Raw genomic sequence first — 17,624 nt, 5'->3', positions numbered from 1 at the left:
GAAAACTTTTTTTGAAAGCAGAAATGAGTCAGTTAAAGAAATTAGAGGGCAAAAATTGATTTCTTATGACTGAAAAAATTGTAAGACTTTTTTCTAACGCTGAATCACGACTAAAACATCAATAAAATTCAATTTTTTGCCGAGAGCAGTGATTTCACGCCAAGAAATGAATTTTTGTAGGACATATTTTTGATGTGGAAATAATTTAATCAAAAATTCTTTCTACGAACTTTGTCCGTCAACAAAATGAAGGAACAATACTTTTGAAAGAATCGTTATGCGCAAACATTGAAAGGAGAGGTTGCGGTAAGCTTTTCTGTCTGAGGAAAAAACGTGGTTAAAAAGTAAGCTAAACGAATTCTTTAATAAATATGTTGCTTATTCAACCAGGCTTCATCGTTTTCCTGAAGAATCCACCAAAAACTCGGATTGTTATTTCAACCTTTTTTTCATCGTTTCTCCTAAAAAAACCCACCCAAAACTCGGATTATTAACTCAACTTTTTTTCATCGTTTTTCTGTAAAAAATCCACCCAAAACTCGGACAACGTAATAGGAAAATTTGTTTTGATACAATACACTCCTATCTGAGCAATTTTATTCTTCCATTGTAGCCATACATCGATCAAGATCTATCATATGAAAAGCATAGATTAATTTTTTGAATTTTTTGCTGCCGCAGTTTTTTTAAAATTAATATGAATGTTGTAGGAACATTAACAGAACGCTGCTGATTCATTTGATTGAACATCATTGACCCATTGTTGAAAAAACTTATTATTTTCATCAACAGCGGATTTAGGGGGGGGGGGGGACGGTGAGTGGACGCTCACCCCTCAGGAGTTCGACCCCCTGCCGACCCAAAGGGTCCCCATTTTATACTATTTTGAGATATCCATTTTTGGCTGACTGACCCCAAAAAAAATATATCAATTTTGAGGGGGGAGCGGGTGCCAAAAAAAACTCGTTTTTGGCCTGTTTTTTCAAAATTTTGCCTGCAGCAAGGAAAATTTGGTCAAAATGGTGTCTTTAAATTGAATTAGGAGAGCTCAGAAAATCAATTTGGTCAACCTAAAATAAGGCCGACAAAATTTTTGAAATTTTTTGAAAATCCGCCCCCCTCGAGAAAATGCTAGATCCGCCCCTGCTTTAGATCTAATATTATATTAGTGTATGATATACTAATAACATCTTTTTGTTACTACCGGTTGATGGGACAAATGGAATAAAAAAAACTTTTTCCGATTTTTTTGCTGCTCTTTTTTAATTAAAAAACTTTCCTTTGTCTTTAAAGTGCAATCGAAACAATCAAGGCTTTGTCCTGATATACTAGCAGTCGTGTTAGTCTATTCCGGCGGTTTTCCAATTTCCGGATGCTCAACGTATCAGTTTCTCATTCAAAATTAGTCTACAAATTTTTTTAAATTGATTCATTCTGAAGGTATTGTTTAAACTGCTGTAGGACGAAAATTTTGTTTTTGGGTTTATTAATTATATCTCCAATTAACTCAGCTTTTGTGAGAGAATGACCAAGTATTTGTGCTCGGGTGATTTTCCACCAGTTTTTGGCTTCTTAACCCGCAATCTTAGGCGGGACTTTTTGTGAGAGAATGACCAAGTATTTGTGCTCGGGTGATTTTCCACCAATTTTTGGCTTCTTAACCCGCAATCTTAGGTGGGACTTTTTGTGAGAGAATGACCAAGTACTTGTGCTCGGGTGATTTTCCACCAATTTTTGGCTTCTTAACCCGCAATCTTAGGCGGGACTTTTTGTGAGAGTATGACCAAGTATTTGTGCTCGGGTGATTTTCCACCAATTTTTGGCTTCTTAACCCGCAATCTTAGGCGGGACTTTTTGTGAGAGAATGACCAAGTATTTGTGCTTGGGTAATTTTCCACCAATTTTTGGCTTCTTAACCCGCAATCTTAGGCGGGACTTTTTGTGAGAGAATGGCCAAGTATTGTGCTCGGGTGATTTTCCACCATCTTTTGGCTTCTTAACCCGCAATCTTAGGCGGGACATGAGAGCTTTGAGCTTCTTATATATTTTTTAACATCAAATTTTGCTAAAAGAAACCCAGCTTTTAAATTTTTTTTGTATTTTTTGTAATTTTGCGAGGTAATTTATAAAGCAGAGAACAAAAAATTTATCAAGCTTTGATGTTAAATAGAGATGCTTTCACTTCAACATTTAGCGACTGCGAATAAAGCCGAATTTCTAGCAGATCTGGGTGTCAGCTTTTTTTTAACTGAAGTCTTTTTTACTCGACCAATTTCCGCAGCTTATGTGAAACAAATTTTAGTATGTTTAATCCTCATTTATAACTGGTGCTCGAATCTGATCGGCTAATTCTAGCGAATCAGACTCGTGCTAAATAATTTCATTTTATGATGTCGAAGCATTAAATTTAAGACCAAAGAAATTGAAGTGTGAAGAAAAAGCAACTAGTTAATAACGTTTTTCTATGTTTTAGCAACCGATGCAATAACAAGTGAGTATTACTGTCTGCATTGCATTAACATCGAACGAGACTGTAACGTGACCCATTTTGCAAGTGTATATCTGCAAATGAATCGAATGGTCTGTTTTTTTGCCCTAATTTTTGTCCGAAGTTTGTTCATTGAGTTACTTGATTGAAAAATGCGCCGAAACGAACCATTATTAACTCAACAGATCTGAAAAATTATAGACAAACTGATTCATGCAAAATAGTTGCAATTCATGATGTTGAAATTTTGATTTTATGCGGAAAAATAAGAAGACCCAAGAAATCAAGGCTTGAACAAATTATCAATTAATTAATAACATTTTTTCTTTGTTTCAGCAGCCCCTCCTAGTGAGTATTCTAATCTACATATTATTAAACGAGACTGTAACGTGCTTCATTTTGCAAGTTGACACCTATCTGCAATATAATCGAATTGCCTGTTTTCATACCTAAAATTTGTCCTTTCTTTCATTGAGTTAGTTGATTGGAAGATGTGTCGAAACAAACCATTTTTAGCGAAGCATATATGAAAATCTACACGCAAACTGATTCACGCAAAATAGTTGAAATTGATGGCATGAAAGTTTCAATTTATTGCAGAATAAGTAAGAAGACCCAAAATATTAGGTGTGAACGAAATGATTATCAATTATTAACATCTTTTTATGTTTCAGTAACCCCTGCTCCTACTAGTGAGTACTCCAATCTGCATTATTTCGAACGAGACTTTAACGTGTTTCATTTCGCAAATGTATACATACAATATAATCCAATTGTCTGTTTACTTGCCTTAAATTTTGTCCGAAATTTTTTCATTGAGTCATTTGGTTGAAGATGTGCCGAAACAATACATTATTAACGAAGCATATCTGAAAATTTACACGCAAACTGGTTCATGCAAAATAATTGAAATTGATACTATGAAAGTTTTGATTTTTTGCAGAATAAGTAAAAAGACCCATGATATCAGGTGTGAACGAAAAGTCACTAGTGAATAACAATCTTTTTTTTATGTTTCAGCAACCCCTGCTCGTGAGTAATCCATCTGCATTGTTTTAAAACAAAACTGTAACGTGACTCATTTTGGAAGTTGATAACTACATGCAATATAATCGAATTATCTGTTTACCTGCCTTCACTTTTGTCAGATTTTTTTAAATTGAGTTATTTGATTGAAAGATGTGTCGAATTGAACTATTATTAAAAAAGTTTATCTGAAAATCCATATGCAAACTGAATCATGCAAAACAGTTGAAGTCATTTATGTGAAGTATTGATTTCATGAGGAAAAAAAGTAAGAAAACCAAGAAATTGAGGTGTGAAATGTCAATTTGTTTTTAACATACTTTTGTGTTTCAGCTACCCCGGCTCCTACAAGTGAGTAATCCAGTCTGTATTTTTAAACGAAACTGTAAGGTGACTCTTTTTGCAACTTTGTACCTGCAAAACAACAGAATTTTCTGTTTTCGTACCGAAAACTTTGTCCTAAATTTTTTCTTTGATCCATTTGATTGAAGCAAATCGGAAAATCTAGAATTGAAGCAAATCAACGAAGCAAATCGGAAAATCTAAAAACGAAAGAGTTGAAGAATTTCATATCATCCTTACCGAGTTACGGGCAAAAAAATATGGTCAAGCAAATTTTAGCGAGTTTGAATTTTATAAAATACGAAACATTTACGAAACTTTTAAGTAAAAAGACGACGAATTTTCAGAAATACAATTGGAGAATTAGCGCGTTACTTCATTTCAAAATACCGTAGAAAACTGTTTTCGTCTTAATAACTGCCGTCTTATTTGTCGGACACCGTTTATTAGCAGTAATTTATACACTATACATAATCGTGTCAAATGAGAACGCGGTAAAACAAAAAATTTTGTTAACCAGTTAAAGCTCAGTTTTCAAAGTGCGATGCTTGGTTGCAAACTTTTGCGCATTAACTTCCACCCATTAGATTAGCCCTTGACAAAAAATCTAAGAAATTGAGGTTTGAAAAAAATGTAAGCTATTTAATACGTTTTTCATTTGTTTTAGCAACACCAGCACCTCCTCCAACGGGTGAGTAATCCAGTATGCACAATTAATTTTCAGCAAAACCAAAACGCGACTTATATGGCAAGTGTATATCTATTTTATAACTTAAGTATTTTTTCATTTACCTGAAAAAAGTTTGCGGGCGCAGACAATCCCGTTAAGTACATGTTTCGCGAGTTTGAAATTCAAAAAGTCAAGAAAAATTAGGAGAAATTTACAATTGGTAGATGCGATTTTTAATCACTAATTAACCTATTATACTAGTTTTGTCGAATGCTCTTTGCATTGCTTCTTGTCGTTGTTTGAAAAGAACTCTTCGCTTCATTTTTGCATAAATATTGAGAGCAATAGTGTGGATTATAGGGGAATTTTTCATTCAATGGCAGAAACTGAGGATTTCTCTCGGTTAATAATCTATCGTAACACTTGGAAAAATTTATCGACTTCTTTTATTTTCAATGCCAATTGCATCAAAACATTATTCAAAATCAATAAAATCTTCAATCAAAAAAGTTCAAATATAGATAAATAATGAAAACAATAGAGTGAACAAGAGGGGAGTTATATATTCAAATACAGAAATCGAGAGAAATCACAGTTTTTCCATCGACTCAAAAGAAAAAATCAAAAAAAACCTTGAAAATCTTTTTGCTTTCATTGCACAGATGTACCGGAAGCTTATCTAAAACTTCCTGTTTATTCTGCAAAGAAGAAAAAACTGAAATATATGATGAGCGCATTAAGATGGACTGGAGAAGAACTTGAAATCAAGTGCAATTCAATACACAATTGCAATCACAATTGCAAAACTGATTAAACTCTTTAAAATTGAAATATATGATGAGAGCATTAGAGTGAGCTATAGGGGAATTTTATGTTCAATTTTTAAAATTGAGGGAAAATTGAGGCCTTTTCATTGACTGCACTGTGTAAGTAAAATACCAACAACTTTCTAAATTTTTTGCCTTCAAAGCAGGGGCGGATCTAGGATTTTCTCGAGGGGGGGGGGGCGGATTTTCAAAAAATTTTCCAAAATTTTGACGACCTTTTTTTTAGGTCGACCAAATTGATTTTTCGAGCTCTCCCAAAGCACTGTTTTGCCCCTACTTTGGCTAAATTTTCTGCGCCGCAGGCAAGTTTTTGAAAAAACAGAGTAAAAAAAGCCGTTTTTGGGCAATTTTTGAAAAAATTTGACAAAAAAATGCGTTTTTTTTGGTGCGCGCTCCCCCTCAAAGTTAGTATATATTGGCGCCAAAGGCGCCTTTAGAAAAATTTTAGGGTCGGTCGGCCAAAAATGGATTTCTGAAAAAGTATCAAAGGGGAGACCCTTTGGGTCGGCAGGGGGTCGAAACCCTGAGGAAGGGGGAGCGTCTACCCCCCCCCCCCCCGCTCCCCCGCCCCCCAAACCCGCCCCTGCTTCAAAGCACAACTGCATTGAAAGCTTAACTAATACTTTTGAGTTATTCGGCAGAAAAAAGCAAATCGCAACAAATGATGAGATGACTAGAGGGGATTATAGGGGATTTTTACATTCATAAGCAGAAGCGAGGGAAATCAAAGGCTTTCCGCCAATTTTACAGCTTAAAATTTAAATAAAAATCTGAGTTGTTGTTCTGACTTTCGAAGAAAACGAAATATTTATTTTCGGTGCGGTTTTTTATTCGGACAATTTTCGCCGATCGAAATGAAAGTTTTCAACCAAGTCAGCAAACAATTTTTATACCCCAGTAAAGATATCAATTTCCTGAGTTCAAAATTAATGTGAGATTTTACCTCCATGTGGTACTGTGTAGTGCTGCTCCACAGTAACCTTGGAAATTTAGATTGTTATTATTTTTTATGTATTGTTATTATATACTCAAGGCCATCTAGCAGGCCTATCTAAAACGGTCACATGGCTGTTTGTATTTCAGAGAGTGAAAATCAAGACCTCTGCATAAAAATACTAACTGCACGAGTCTAAATTAAAGATATCGGTCTTTCGTTTTCATTTACTTATCAAGGATAAAGCATTAGTTATCACATGGTGGAGCCAGCAGGATTTATGTCTCAGGATAATAGAACTGACATGGGAATCCGTGTATTCTGGACAATGGCGAATTCGGATCCCCCTCGGAATTTTAAGAATTTGCTTGACCAATTCCTCTTGGCAGTCACGGTCAAGGAAAACGTGGACCCCGAAGTATTACTGGAGGACCCGAAACCAGTCTTGAAAGAGCCGGTCCCACGACCGGAGACACCGAGGGAAAACGAAGATGTGCAGGCAGTCACAGATAGAAAAGCTAGAGACAGACTAGCGCGAGACAGAGTTCTGCTAGAAAATGAAAAACGGAGAGCAAGAGGACCTAATGTTGGTCACAATGTATACTATCATGAGGTGCAGAAAAGAGTGGCCTCCAGGTAATTCTTAGAATTGGGCACAGGAGGAAAGAAAAAGTTTGAACAAAAGAACCCACATACAGAAGTCTCAAAACTAAATTTTAGCGAAATGGTTGAATTAGCAAAAATTTCGTTTGAGAAAACACAGAGTGTCACGTATGAACGTTATAAGCTGTCCAACAGATCGCAGGAGGCAGGAGAAGCATTGGAGGCATTTCATGCAGCACTAATTGCTCAGGCAGCAAGAGCGGAATTAGGGACACTCGAAAACGAATTAGTTCGCGATCTGTTCATATCGAAAACGAAGACTACAGTACTGCAGGATACACTAACGTTCGAAACATTTACGCCGGACGAGGTGTTGAAAAGGGCACTGAAGTTTGAACAGAGCAAACAAACGACGCAGGCATTTCAAAAATCAAACACAACTGCTGCAGGTGCAAGTCAATTTCATGGGGCAACAATGAAAATCAAACAAGAACCCATCATGAACGAGGGGAAACAAAGACACCAACAGTTGGAGACAACCGAGGGATCAGTATAAGAGACGAGCAACTGACAGGAAAGATGGAAGAAATTATACCGAAATGAAACCCTGTACTAAATGCGGTCAACCATTTGGAGTAGGCCTTCTGAAAAAATGTCCGGCCATGGGCAAGACATGCAAAACCTGTTCCAAACCGGACCACTTTGCAAAAATTTGCAGGTCACCACAAGTAAATGAGATTGCTCAAAAAACGTCCAGCTCAGATGAGGAGTGCAATTTGATTCAGTCTTTCCACTCATGCGATGAGTTCAAAATCATGTCTATTGAACAGAACACCACACCAATCGAGCAAATAGATGAATACATAAAGAAGCAATTAAAACAAAAAGCAGTTGTCGGGGAAGGAAGAAAATAAATCCAGAAAGTCGACATACGCAGGAGCCCCCAATAGCAACAAATATAATCGTTAAAAGCACTAGTCCAGATTGACCAATAGTCAGCACAATTCGCAGACTACAATAAACAACTGATTACTTTATTGGGGGCAATCACCACAAACATTCGTTCAGCAGGAGCGGAAGTGGTGAGAGCATCATTTCTCATCACAGAGCGGCGCACACGATGCATATTGGGGCTGGACTTACAGAAAAAAATGGGGATATATACTACCCAAAAGCTGGCACCGAGGGATAAAACGAGGTTTAACGTGCTACTGTGTGAGCAGTCAGAAGGTTGAAAACAAAAGTTTTACAGTAAATTCACAAAAATTTTTGATCATCAGGGTTGCTCAAAAAATCATGTAGTCAGTACAAAGTTCAAATACCCACTCTGCCCACTACAAGAGAAGGGGAGACGGATACCAATACATTTTCAAGAAAAGGTAAATGAGGAAATGAATAATCTCTTGAAAGAAGGGCATATAGAACGTCAGTCTGGACAAATGTACTAGCGACTGCTTTTTAGCACCAGTTGTAATCACAGTAAAAAAAGATGATTCAATAAAACTGGCGCTGGACCCAAAACCCATAAACAGGCAATTGTTCAAAAACAAATAACAAATGCCAAATGTCGATAAAATATTGGATGGGGTTGGTCAAATAGTAAAAGCAAACACAAAGGGTACTTTGTACTTGTCATTCCTAGACCTGAAATATGCTTACAGTCAACTAAAATTGACTGCGGAAACAGCAAAACAATGCAACGTCAACATCATAGAAGGACAAGCCAATGACACATACAGGTTCTTACCGGACTTTATGGGCTTGCTGACATGCCAGCAGAGTTCCAAAAAGCAATAAATCGAACTATAAATTATGCGAAAAACCTTTTCTGTTTTCTCGACGACATCCTCATTAAGTCGAAAGGAGGCGAACAGGAACACAAAAAATTAGCACTGACCATTCTGGAAAAACTCGATGAAGAAAATTTAGCACTAAAACTCTCCAAATGCAAATTTTTTCAGACAGAGGTAAACTGGTTAGGGCATAAGCTATCGCCGGAAGGTATTACACCAAAAATAACGAAAACGGATTCGATATTGCAACTAAGCCCGCCGAAATCACGAAAAACAACTCAGATCCTTTATGGGGCAGCATAAACCATCTGGCAAATTTTATTCCAAATGCGGCTAGCCTAACAGAAAAACTGAGACCCCTATTGCGAGAAGAAAATGAGAAAAAGAAGCTAAAAAGCGTCAAAATTCCAATTTAAAAATTCGCATCGGGGGAAGAACATTCGGAAATATTTGAATCAATAAAAAGGGCAGTGGTAAATATCACACAAAAATATTATTATAACCCTAAAAAGGATGCCCGAGTAAAATGTGAGGCTAATCAAAGCGGACTAGGCTTAACTTTGCAGCAAAAAAGAGCCGGAGGGGATTGGGTACCAATTGCTTTTGCGTTGAGATATTTAAGTTTACAAGAAAAAAAAACACTCGACAAATGAGCTGGAACTGCTAGCAGTAGTATGGTCCGTTTACCGGTTTAAACACTATCTGTCAGGAAAAGAATTCGTGATAGCTACAGACCACACAGCCCTAACTTAGGCTTTAGATGAAAATAGGTCAAATAAGACACATCAATCCCGATTGACTAGATGGGTGGATAGATTACTGCCATATCAATTCAAGATTGTTCATATACCGGGAAAAGACTTGGGCATAGTTGACTATCTTTCTAGATCGTTTCAACGAGAAAACAGAGCAAAACCGGAAATCAGTTTATCTCAGAGTTGTGATTCAATACAGTCGGTTGAAAGAAATTCAGAAATTTACAGAGAATCCGAAAATTATAAAAACGAAAAATTGATCAGAAAAAAAGTGAAATGAAAATAGGCGAAAACAATCCGAACAGTGGAAAAGGACGCAAAACAGTAAGGATACAAGATCGGACCAGTGGAGATACTTTGACAGAAGAAGTCACCGAGACGACATTTCAACGGACAAGGAAAATTCAACGAACCCTTAATAAGTCAGATTCAGAAAATTCCCCAAATCGAATGGAGAGCGATGGAGTGATACATAAGGGCGAAAAACGACAAGTGCGGACCATCAACATCAACTGCGACAACAGGACAAGCGCTTGTTTCGTTCTGGGACCTAGTCGGAGCAGAGAGGGAAGACAGCCCAAGATCCATGCTCGAACTAGAAGCGAAATCATCAATGCAGAGTCCAAACGCAACAATCGAGTGTTACATAAGGGACGAAAACGACGGAGGCACCAAAGTCATAGAAGTGGACCTAACAGGGGAGAGCTCGAAAGACAGAGAGGTCAGCCCAGAAGTACGTGTATTAACACCAAAAGCGGCAAGAAGGGTTAGCCACAGGTCCAGAAGAAACGAATTCCAATTGGCGGAGCAGCTGCCCGCTGAAAACGGACCCTTGAAACCAGCGAAACTATTTGACAAAAGTCTACTGGCTGAGCTCCTGACAGAGGACACGTGGATGGACAGGCTGAGAAAGGTAGTGGAACGAAATGATCGCCACGGGTTCGAACTCATGGGACCATACACTAACCCTCTCTGGCATCAGCTGTCAGTTTTGGAGGATTGTATTCTGGTCGACAATTGCCCAGCAGTGCCGGAAAAGCTAAGGCAGGCAGTCCTAAGAAGAATTCATCGAAGCCATCCGGGCCAGGAGGCGGTGTTAGATGTATCAAATTACTTGTGGTGGCCTCATTTGCACAAGGACATTGTCAACCTGGCCGAGGAGTGTAAGAGTTGCAATCACTCTTGTAAGAATGCTGAATATATAATTCCAAAATACTGGTCAAAACCGCTCCCACTGCTGACGCAGCCAGGTCAAGAATTGCAATTAGATTATGCGGGACCACTTGATACCAAATAAGGGGAAGAAGAGGACCACATAAGGGGAAGAAGATATACTTACTGATTGCTATTGGTAGATACTGTAAATTTCCGTCGGTTAAATTTACAAAGTCTACTGGGTGAAAATCAACAAAAAAATTTCTACGCACATACATAGACACACACGGAATACCGGAGTCAATTAAAACGGACCAATTTTCCGGATTCAAAGGAAAGTCGATGAAAAATTTTTGTGCAGAAAACAATTTAGAACAAAAACTCTGTCCGTTGGGAGATCACCGAGGGTGTGGTCTAGTAGAAAGAACAATACAGACAATTAAGCGAAGAGTCGGTGTCATGCTTTTGGATGAAAACGTCTCGTCAACAAACAAAAACAATCAAACGGTACCAATTTGAAGCACACTTTGGAAGATTACCGAAAAATGAATTTAAAATTTTAAGAGATAAGTTCATCAATGAATCTGGTCGTTCATATAAAGAGCATCTGGAACGCTCTGCACTAACAGCTTCTCAACTGTAAAGAAGAAATGACCGATCAAGGGACAATGTGAAAATTGTCGGGAAAGGGCAGACCAGCCGGGACGTAAGCCCACTGTTTCAACCCCATACATTGGCTGCCCGAGAACGAGAACGAGCGAAGGAACTGAAACAGTTATTAGAGGCAAGGGCACGATGGAACGCCACAAGGAGAGATACGTCGGCCAACGATTTCAGAAGGACAGTGTTATTGTACTCATGGGAGAAAGGATTTATAGAGAACAAGCCGAACAACGACACTGCATTTATGTCAGGCAATGTTCTCCGGAAAAACGAACAAAAAAAGAGTGGGAAGGCTCTCACAATTCCGCTCATGGCTAGAATAATTGCCGAACACCATCTACCGTGAAAATAGCTGCAGGTGCAGTATACAGGAAAAGCGACATAGCAATGTCAAAGGTACCTTAAGCACCTGCAGTGAAGGGATCAGATCAAAAAAGGAGCCCAACGGGGGAGGAACCGAGAAGTAACCTGCAGAAAACAGCAAGAGAAGAAGAAGTAGAAAGTGAGTCAAATGACGAGGACGCTAACCCGAATCAGAGGGAGTATCGTACGGTTCCAAATGAGGACATCACTACCAAAGATAGATTTCAGAGTAGTCCGACGATTGTAACCTCAAAGGAAACAGAGGCGGGGGGTGGCTTGAATCTGGCCGTCAAAAGGACAAAGTCGAACAATGAAGGACCCTCATCGCATAACAGAAAGGGCGGTTTATCCAAGCCGACAGCGCAAGAAGCCCGAAAAACAAAAGCTCCAAAAGCAGTAAACACGGAGCCGAAGGATGACAAAGCTACACCAAACTCGTCGAATGCAAAGAAAAACCAGGAAGGAACCAAACGTATCACTCGTCAAACAAATGAGAAAGAAATCTTGGATATGTTCCAGAATAAAGATGTGACACCGGGAGAATGGGATGAATTAACGGAACAAGTTTTGACTAGAGGTCTCCAAAAAGAAGCGGAACAAATCCTCACAGCAAAGGCGGATGCAATCGTTGAGGTTCCCCCACCAGGATTCTCGGATGATTCAGATCAGGAGGAAGAACAAACAGTAGTCAGACGAAGTGGCCGACAAAGCAAAAATCAGGGGCCGAAGCGATACGGAATCCCAGTGTCACTTTCATTAAAGCTAATTGGTTGTGAGGTTGACATTACTGACTTGAACATGGCAGCTCTCGAGGCATACCGGATAAGATTGGCAAATTTCGAAAAGGAGACTGGAAAACTGACAGAATCAAAATTTGGATTACTGGAACGCCAATTATTTTGGCGAAGATTCGGCCACTCGTCGCTGGACATATCCAAATCATGGAACTCCTCGTGGAGAATGCCGTTGCAGTTCGAGACAGAAAAGAAACAGAGGGAGGGGAAATGAGCAAACTCAAAAACAATAAACCAATTAAACTGAGCATTAAAACTCATAGTGTATATAAAATTTTATATGGTACTAATAAAATTTTGCTGCCTTCAGGGGAATGTGATACTGTGTAGGAATGCTGCCACAGTAACCTTGGAAAGTTAGATTATTATATTTGTTATGTATTGTTATTATATGCTCCAGGCCATCTAGCAGGCCTATCTAAAACGGTCACTTGACTGTTTGTATATCAGAGAGTGAAGATCAAAACCTCTGCATAAAAAGACTAACAGCATGAGTCTAAATTAAAGGTATCAGTCTTTCGTTTTCAGTTACTTATCAAGGATAAAGCTTTAGTTATCACACTCCGATTGTTTTTTAAAAGTTCTGAGTGTTTGAAATTTGGCCATGTTCTGGACTAAAATTTGCGCGTTTTGAAGATTTTTTTCATAACGCTGAGAAGCGAATTTTTTATGCGTGGTGAATTATCTCGCTCAGCAAAACGTCCCAATTTGAATATAGGCTTGCTAATCGGATCGTTCGTAATAATTTGGAACGACTCGACATTTCGCACTTTGGTATTGTCTAAAATGTATAAGTTTTCAATATTTTCTTTTCCCAAAAACTATTCGATATGAATTAAGGGACAGTCGGAACATTCAGGGCTTTGCCCGGATTTACGAGCAGTCTTGTAGTTCTTAATGGACATTCGCATCGCAAGCGTGTCTGATGTATTTGATAACTTCCCCATAAAATTCAAAATGGAAGAAATTATGATAGCCGGGAGTAGATGTTTTATATTCGGGTGCAGAAGTTAAGCAAAATCAGTGATTGTTGATCAACTGTTCAGTGTATTATTTGGAAATTGTTCTCGTCTCGGTTTTTTTGCTTTCCATGTGTTTTTTGCCATCTTGTGTTTTTTTTTATATTTCATTGAACTAATATTTGAAGCCGCGCTAGATTGTAATCATTTGTCTCTGGCTTTCACAACAGCAAAACTTTAGCAAAACTTTAGCAAAACTTTAGCAAAACTTTAGATAAACACAGCAAAACTTTAGCAAAACTTTAGATAAAAAACCTTGTTGCGGATTCCATGATACTTTTTTCTAGCCTTTTAACAATTTTCAATAAGTGGATTGAAAGTTTCGGGCGTTCAAGTACCACGCAAGATGAAAAAATCCACTCAGTTTCAAAAAATTTGCCAATTTTTTTGTTTCAGTTTTGTTTTTCATAAATATTTTGTTGGCTTGCATTAATTATGATTGTGATGTGCTTTCCAGTCAGTGTAACAATTGACGACCAGAATACGACAAGTCTAACAATTTCCTGCTCCGATATCACAGGAGCTCCTGAATGTCCTGCTGGAACAACTGTAACCGGCGGTACGGCAGTTCCTGGAGTATCAGGAGTAGTAGGAATCACCGGTCTCACCCCTGGAACAGCATATACTGTTACAGCCCCGGACACCACACCCGATACAGATACGGGCTGCACTGGTAGGTTAAACAAAAAGTAGTGAAGCAGCTCTTTTCCACGACCCCCCCCACCCCCCCCCCCCCCCCCCCACCTTTCAAGTTGTAAAATGTTAAGAAAATATCTGTTCACTATTGTTAGTTATTCGCCATGCCAAGTTTCATTATGACATTATGACATGTTTAACTAGTCTTTCAAATTTGAAATTGAAAGGTGTGGGGGGAGAAGAAAAAAGCTGACATCGGAACAATCCTAATTAATTCAATAACTTAAAAAACAATACGCCAGTAATGACCAAGTTTTGCCTCCAAAATTGATATTTCAGATTAATTTTTTGTTCAGAAGTGTTTATCTTTTTCTCTATAGTTAGTTGCAATTTTGTTGAAATAAGTCCTTAACTTTCCAGAAAATTTTTTTAGGTCATGGGAAAATTACATTTATGACACATTTAATTGAAAAATATACCACTTTCGTCTTTTCGATCTTGTTCTCATTTCTTTTTTTATTATCATTTTTTTGGAGCAAGAAGAGTTTACTGACCATCAAAGATTATATGCTGGTTAGACCAAGTGGTTCCTAAAGCTGATAATACTTAAACGATTGTTCGATGTCTTCTAACTTCCAGTTTACTGTTTAGAAACCAAATAAACTACATTGTGAAGTCAACGATATCCTATTCAAGTTATTTCTCAAGTTGTCTTCATATAGTCTATCGGATGAGTCTTTTGCGTTCTCTTTTAGTAGGTTCTACCTGTTTTGGGTGAGCCTCTCTTATGTTTGTTTCCAGTATTTGTGGGACAGCTTGTTAGTTGTAGCTTCGAAAAAAACTGCCGTTGGAATTTGAAAAAAAAGCCGAAGAACCACGTGAAAAAGTTTAGATATCAGTAAAATGCCATCCCGCAGTGACAAAAAAGGATAAAAACGACTATCTACGAAAAATTATACAGATTTCAGATCTGTTTTAATTTTATGTAGTAAAACTTCGGTTGTGTTGTTTTTATAATCGATTAAATGCATTTTGTTTTGCAAAAGTTTTATTCTTTATATCTTCATTGCATAATTTTACATTACCAAAACACTCTACAACTGTTGTTTTTCTGTATCAAACTTGATGCGTACTATATACAGATCTTATGCAGATTATAAACAGATTATCTACATTTCATACTCATATTATCTACAAATTATATACAAATTGTAAACAGATTACATATTGATTTTCTATAATCATACTCATCATCAGCTAATATGAGTATATTGAGTTAAAATTGTAAGAAGGCTTTCATTAAAATTTTTGTGTTGATTTTTGATCCGAAGAAAACTTTTTAATTTTAAATCAGTATTGTGGAAAAACCTTGCAGCAGAAACAAAATGTTTTTTGTCATTTTTTTTACAAAAGAAAACTTTTTTTTTTACAAAATTTTTTTTTGTTTTTTTTTGCGCAGTGTATTTTTTTTCAAAAAAATTGATTCTATAAACAGTATTTAAGATACTTTTGCAAAATCTTACAGCGATCTTTCGAAACTTGTAGTTTGCAATAAACACCTCTCCTCAAGTAAGTTCAGCAACTGATAACAATCGTTCGCTGAATTTGGTGCAAAAAAATCAAAGATTACTTTTTGGATTGTCAGAATGAAAAATGTTGCGAACTCTATAATTCTTCGGCAATTTAATTAATTTTTTTACAGATATTATATATACTCTATACAGATTATCTACACCTTGTATACAAATTATCTACAGATTTTATACAGGTTTTATTGTATAAAGGTTGTATACTGACTATATACAGATTATCTACAGAAAAAAAAACAGGTTTATTTAATATAGTTAAATTGAACAATTTGACACTAACATCTGCTTACTTTTGGTGGAAATCTTTTCTATCTGAGTACAATTAATTTCTTACAATTTTTTGATTATTGAGCGCCGATAGTTAGGCAAACTTTTCAGTCCTTCGCGCATGATTTTCAAACGTTGTCTTTTCAAGAGGTCCTCGAGGAACAATGTTTTGAAAACAACTTTTGGCACTCTTGGGTTGTTTTTTAGTTTTTGGAACTCTTCTGCTGAACCCTGATAAAGTATATTGAAAACTTATATTAGTTAAAAAAACAACAACATAATTCAAAATGCTGATCAAATTGTAGACAAGGTGAAAAAAATTTAAATATTTAGGCGTCCTTATTGACAACCCACTAGCATTGCAAAACAGTTTGAAATTACATTGAAAAAAACGGCACAAGGCATCATAACCTTCTACACCTCCGTGAAACTGCACCATCCAATCTAAACACAGTGCTCAATAATTGTCTAGTGCTGAGCCATTTGAAAATATCGGCTGTGACTCTGAGTACGATATCGGCAAGTCTAATCGCTACCCTAGATAAACAACGCAGCTGGGCCGTTGAAACTTGCTATGGTGTGTTCGAAATTCAGGTCTTTGGCAAATTCAAAAATTTAAAACCCGAACTTAGACTTCTAGCACTTCATTTTTTTTGCTTGATTACAGACCATCATTTTTTACTCACAAATTACTAAAAGATCAAAAACCTGCTGTTCTGGTTACCAAACGTGGGCTCGATTTTCGCACAGTGAAATAATTTCGTTCACACCGTTTTGCAACAGCCAATGCGCGAATAGAAGTGTATAGGGTAGGGGAGGGGTGATCGTTCAGGGGGAATTTCAGTCAAACGAAGCGAGCGACTCACAGCAGTTCTAAGCAGTTTTCGGCTCTCTTTTCCCCCACCTCACATAAGCATCAATTTTATGGCCTAACGGGGGGCTTACAAGATTACGTATGAAAATCAAATATGTTTGTCGTAGCCTAAATAATCTGCTGTGAATTAATGTGCCAACTTTTGTGAGAATAGGGCAAAGTGAACAGAAATATTACTAAAAAAATTCGCAGGAGGGGGTGGGGAGGAAAAGGAGCCCAATTTTAATATATATAAACTAAATAGTAGTAAGTTGAGCTGGATGTTCTTAACTTTGTTCTATCTAGAAAGAAGAGAGACACTCACTTGATTCCATACAGATCGCTCTGTGGTATGTTTTAGTACCACTGCCGCCGACCATCCCGGATGGGGCTGTGAATGCCACGAACGGCAGCATTGCTATTAAGGGGTCCGATGACGCTGTCACTGTCACCTCAGGTATGTAACAACGAGCATTGCTATTAAGGGGTCCGATGACGCTGTCACTGTCACCTCAGGTATGTAACAACCACAGTCACGTGATCAAAAATCATAAAGTTTACCCCGACTATCACCAGCGGATTTTTTTTGGGGAGGGGGGGGGGGGGGGACGATGGGGCTGGGCTGGGGCGGACGTTCTTTTTTTCTCTCAGGGATTCGACCCTGTGCAGACCCAAAAGCCCCCCTTACCATTTGTAATATTTTAAGATCTCCATTTTTGGCTGACGGATCGTACACTTTTATAAAAGCGCCTTTGGCGCCAAAATACTCTATAATATTAACATTACTAGGCCAAAGTGTGCACTGGATAGGCGCATAATTTTGAGTCTGTATGTTTCTGTATTCGAG

General features: G+C 37.7%; 1 protein-coding gene across 1 annotated transcript in view; it reads left to right on the top strand.

Annotated features, from left to right (window-relative positions):
* LOC134854451 (uncharacterized) overlaps positions 1–17,624 on the top strand; it is a 277,410-nt gene that overhangs the window by 42,182 nt on the left and 217,604 nt on the right. Inside the window, exons 9-14 of the mRNA XM_063870705.1 lie at positions 2,474–2,491; positions 3,509–3,520; positions 3,848–3,865; positions 4,524–4,547; positions 13,890–14,105; positions 17,139–17,234. Coding sequence (XP_063726775.1) covers positions 2,474–2,491; positions 3,509–3,520; positions 3,848–3,865; positions 4,524–4,547; positions 13,890–14,105; positions 17,139–17,234 — 384 coding nt within the window. The remainder of the gene's footprint in view (positions 1–2,473; positions 2,492–3,508; positions 3,521–3,847; positions 3,866–4,523; positions 4,548–13,889; positions 14,106–17,138; positions 17,235–17,624) is intronic.

Source organism: Symsagittifera roscoffensis, chromosome 9 (assembly GCF_963678635.1).
Source record: "Symsagittifera roscoffensis chromosome 9, txSymRosc1.1, whole genome shotgun sequence".
In the NCBI taxonomy this organism is placed as follows: domain Eukaryota; kingdom Metazoa; phylum Xenacoelomorpha; order Acoela; family Convolutidae; genus Symsagittifera; species Symsagittifera roscoffensis.
This window is presented reverse-complemented; position numbering and strand designations above follow the sequence as displayed.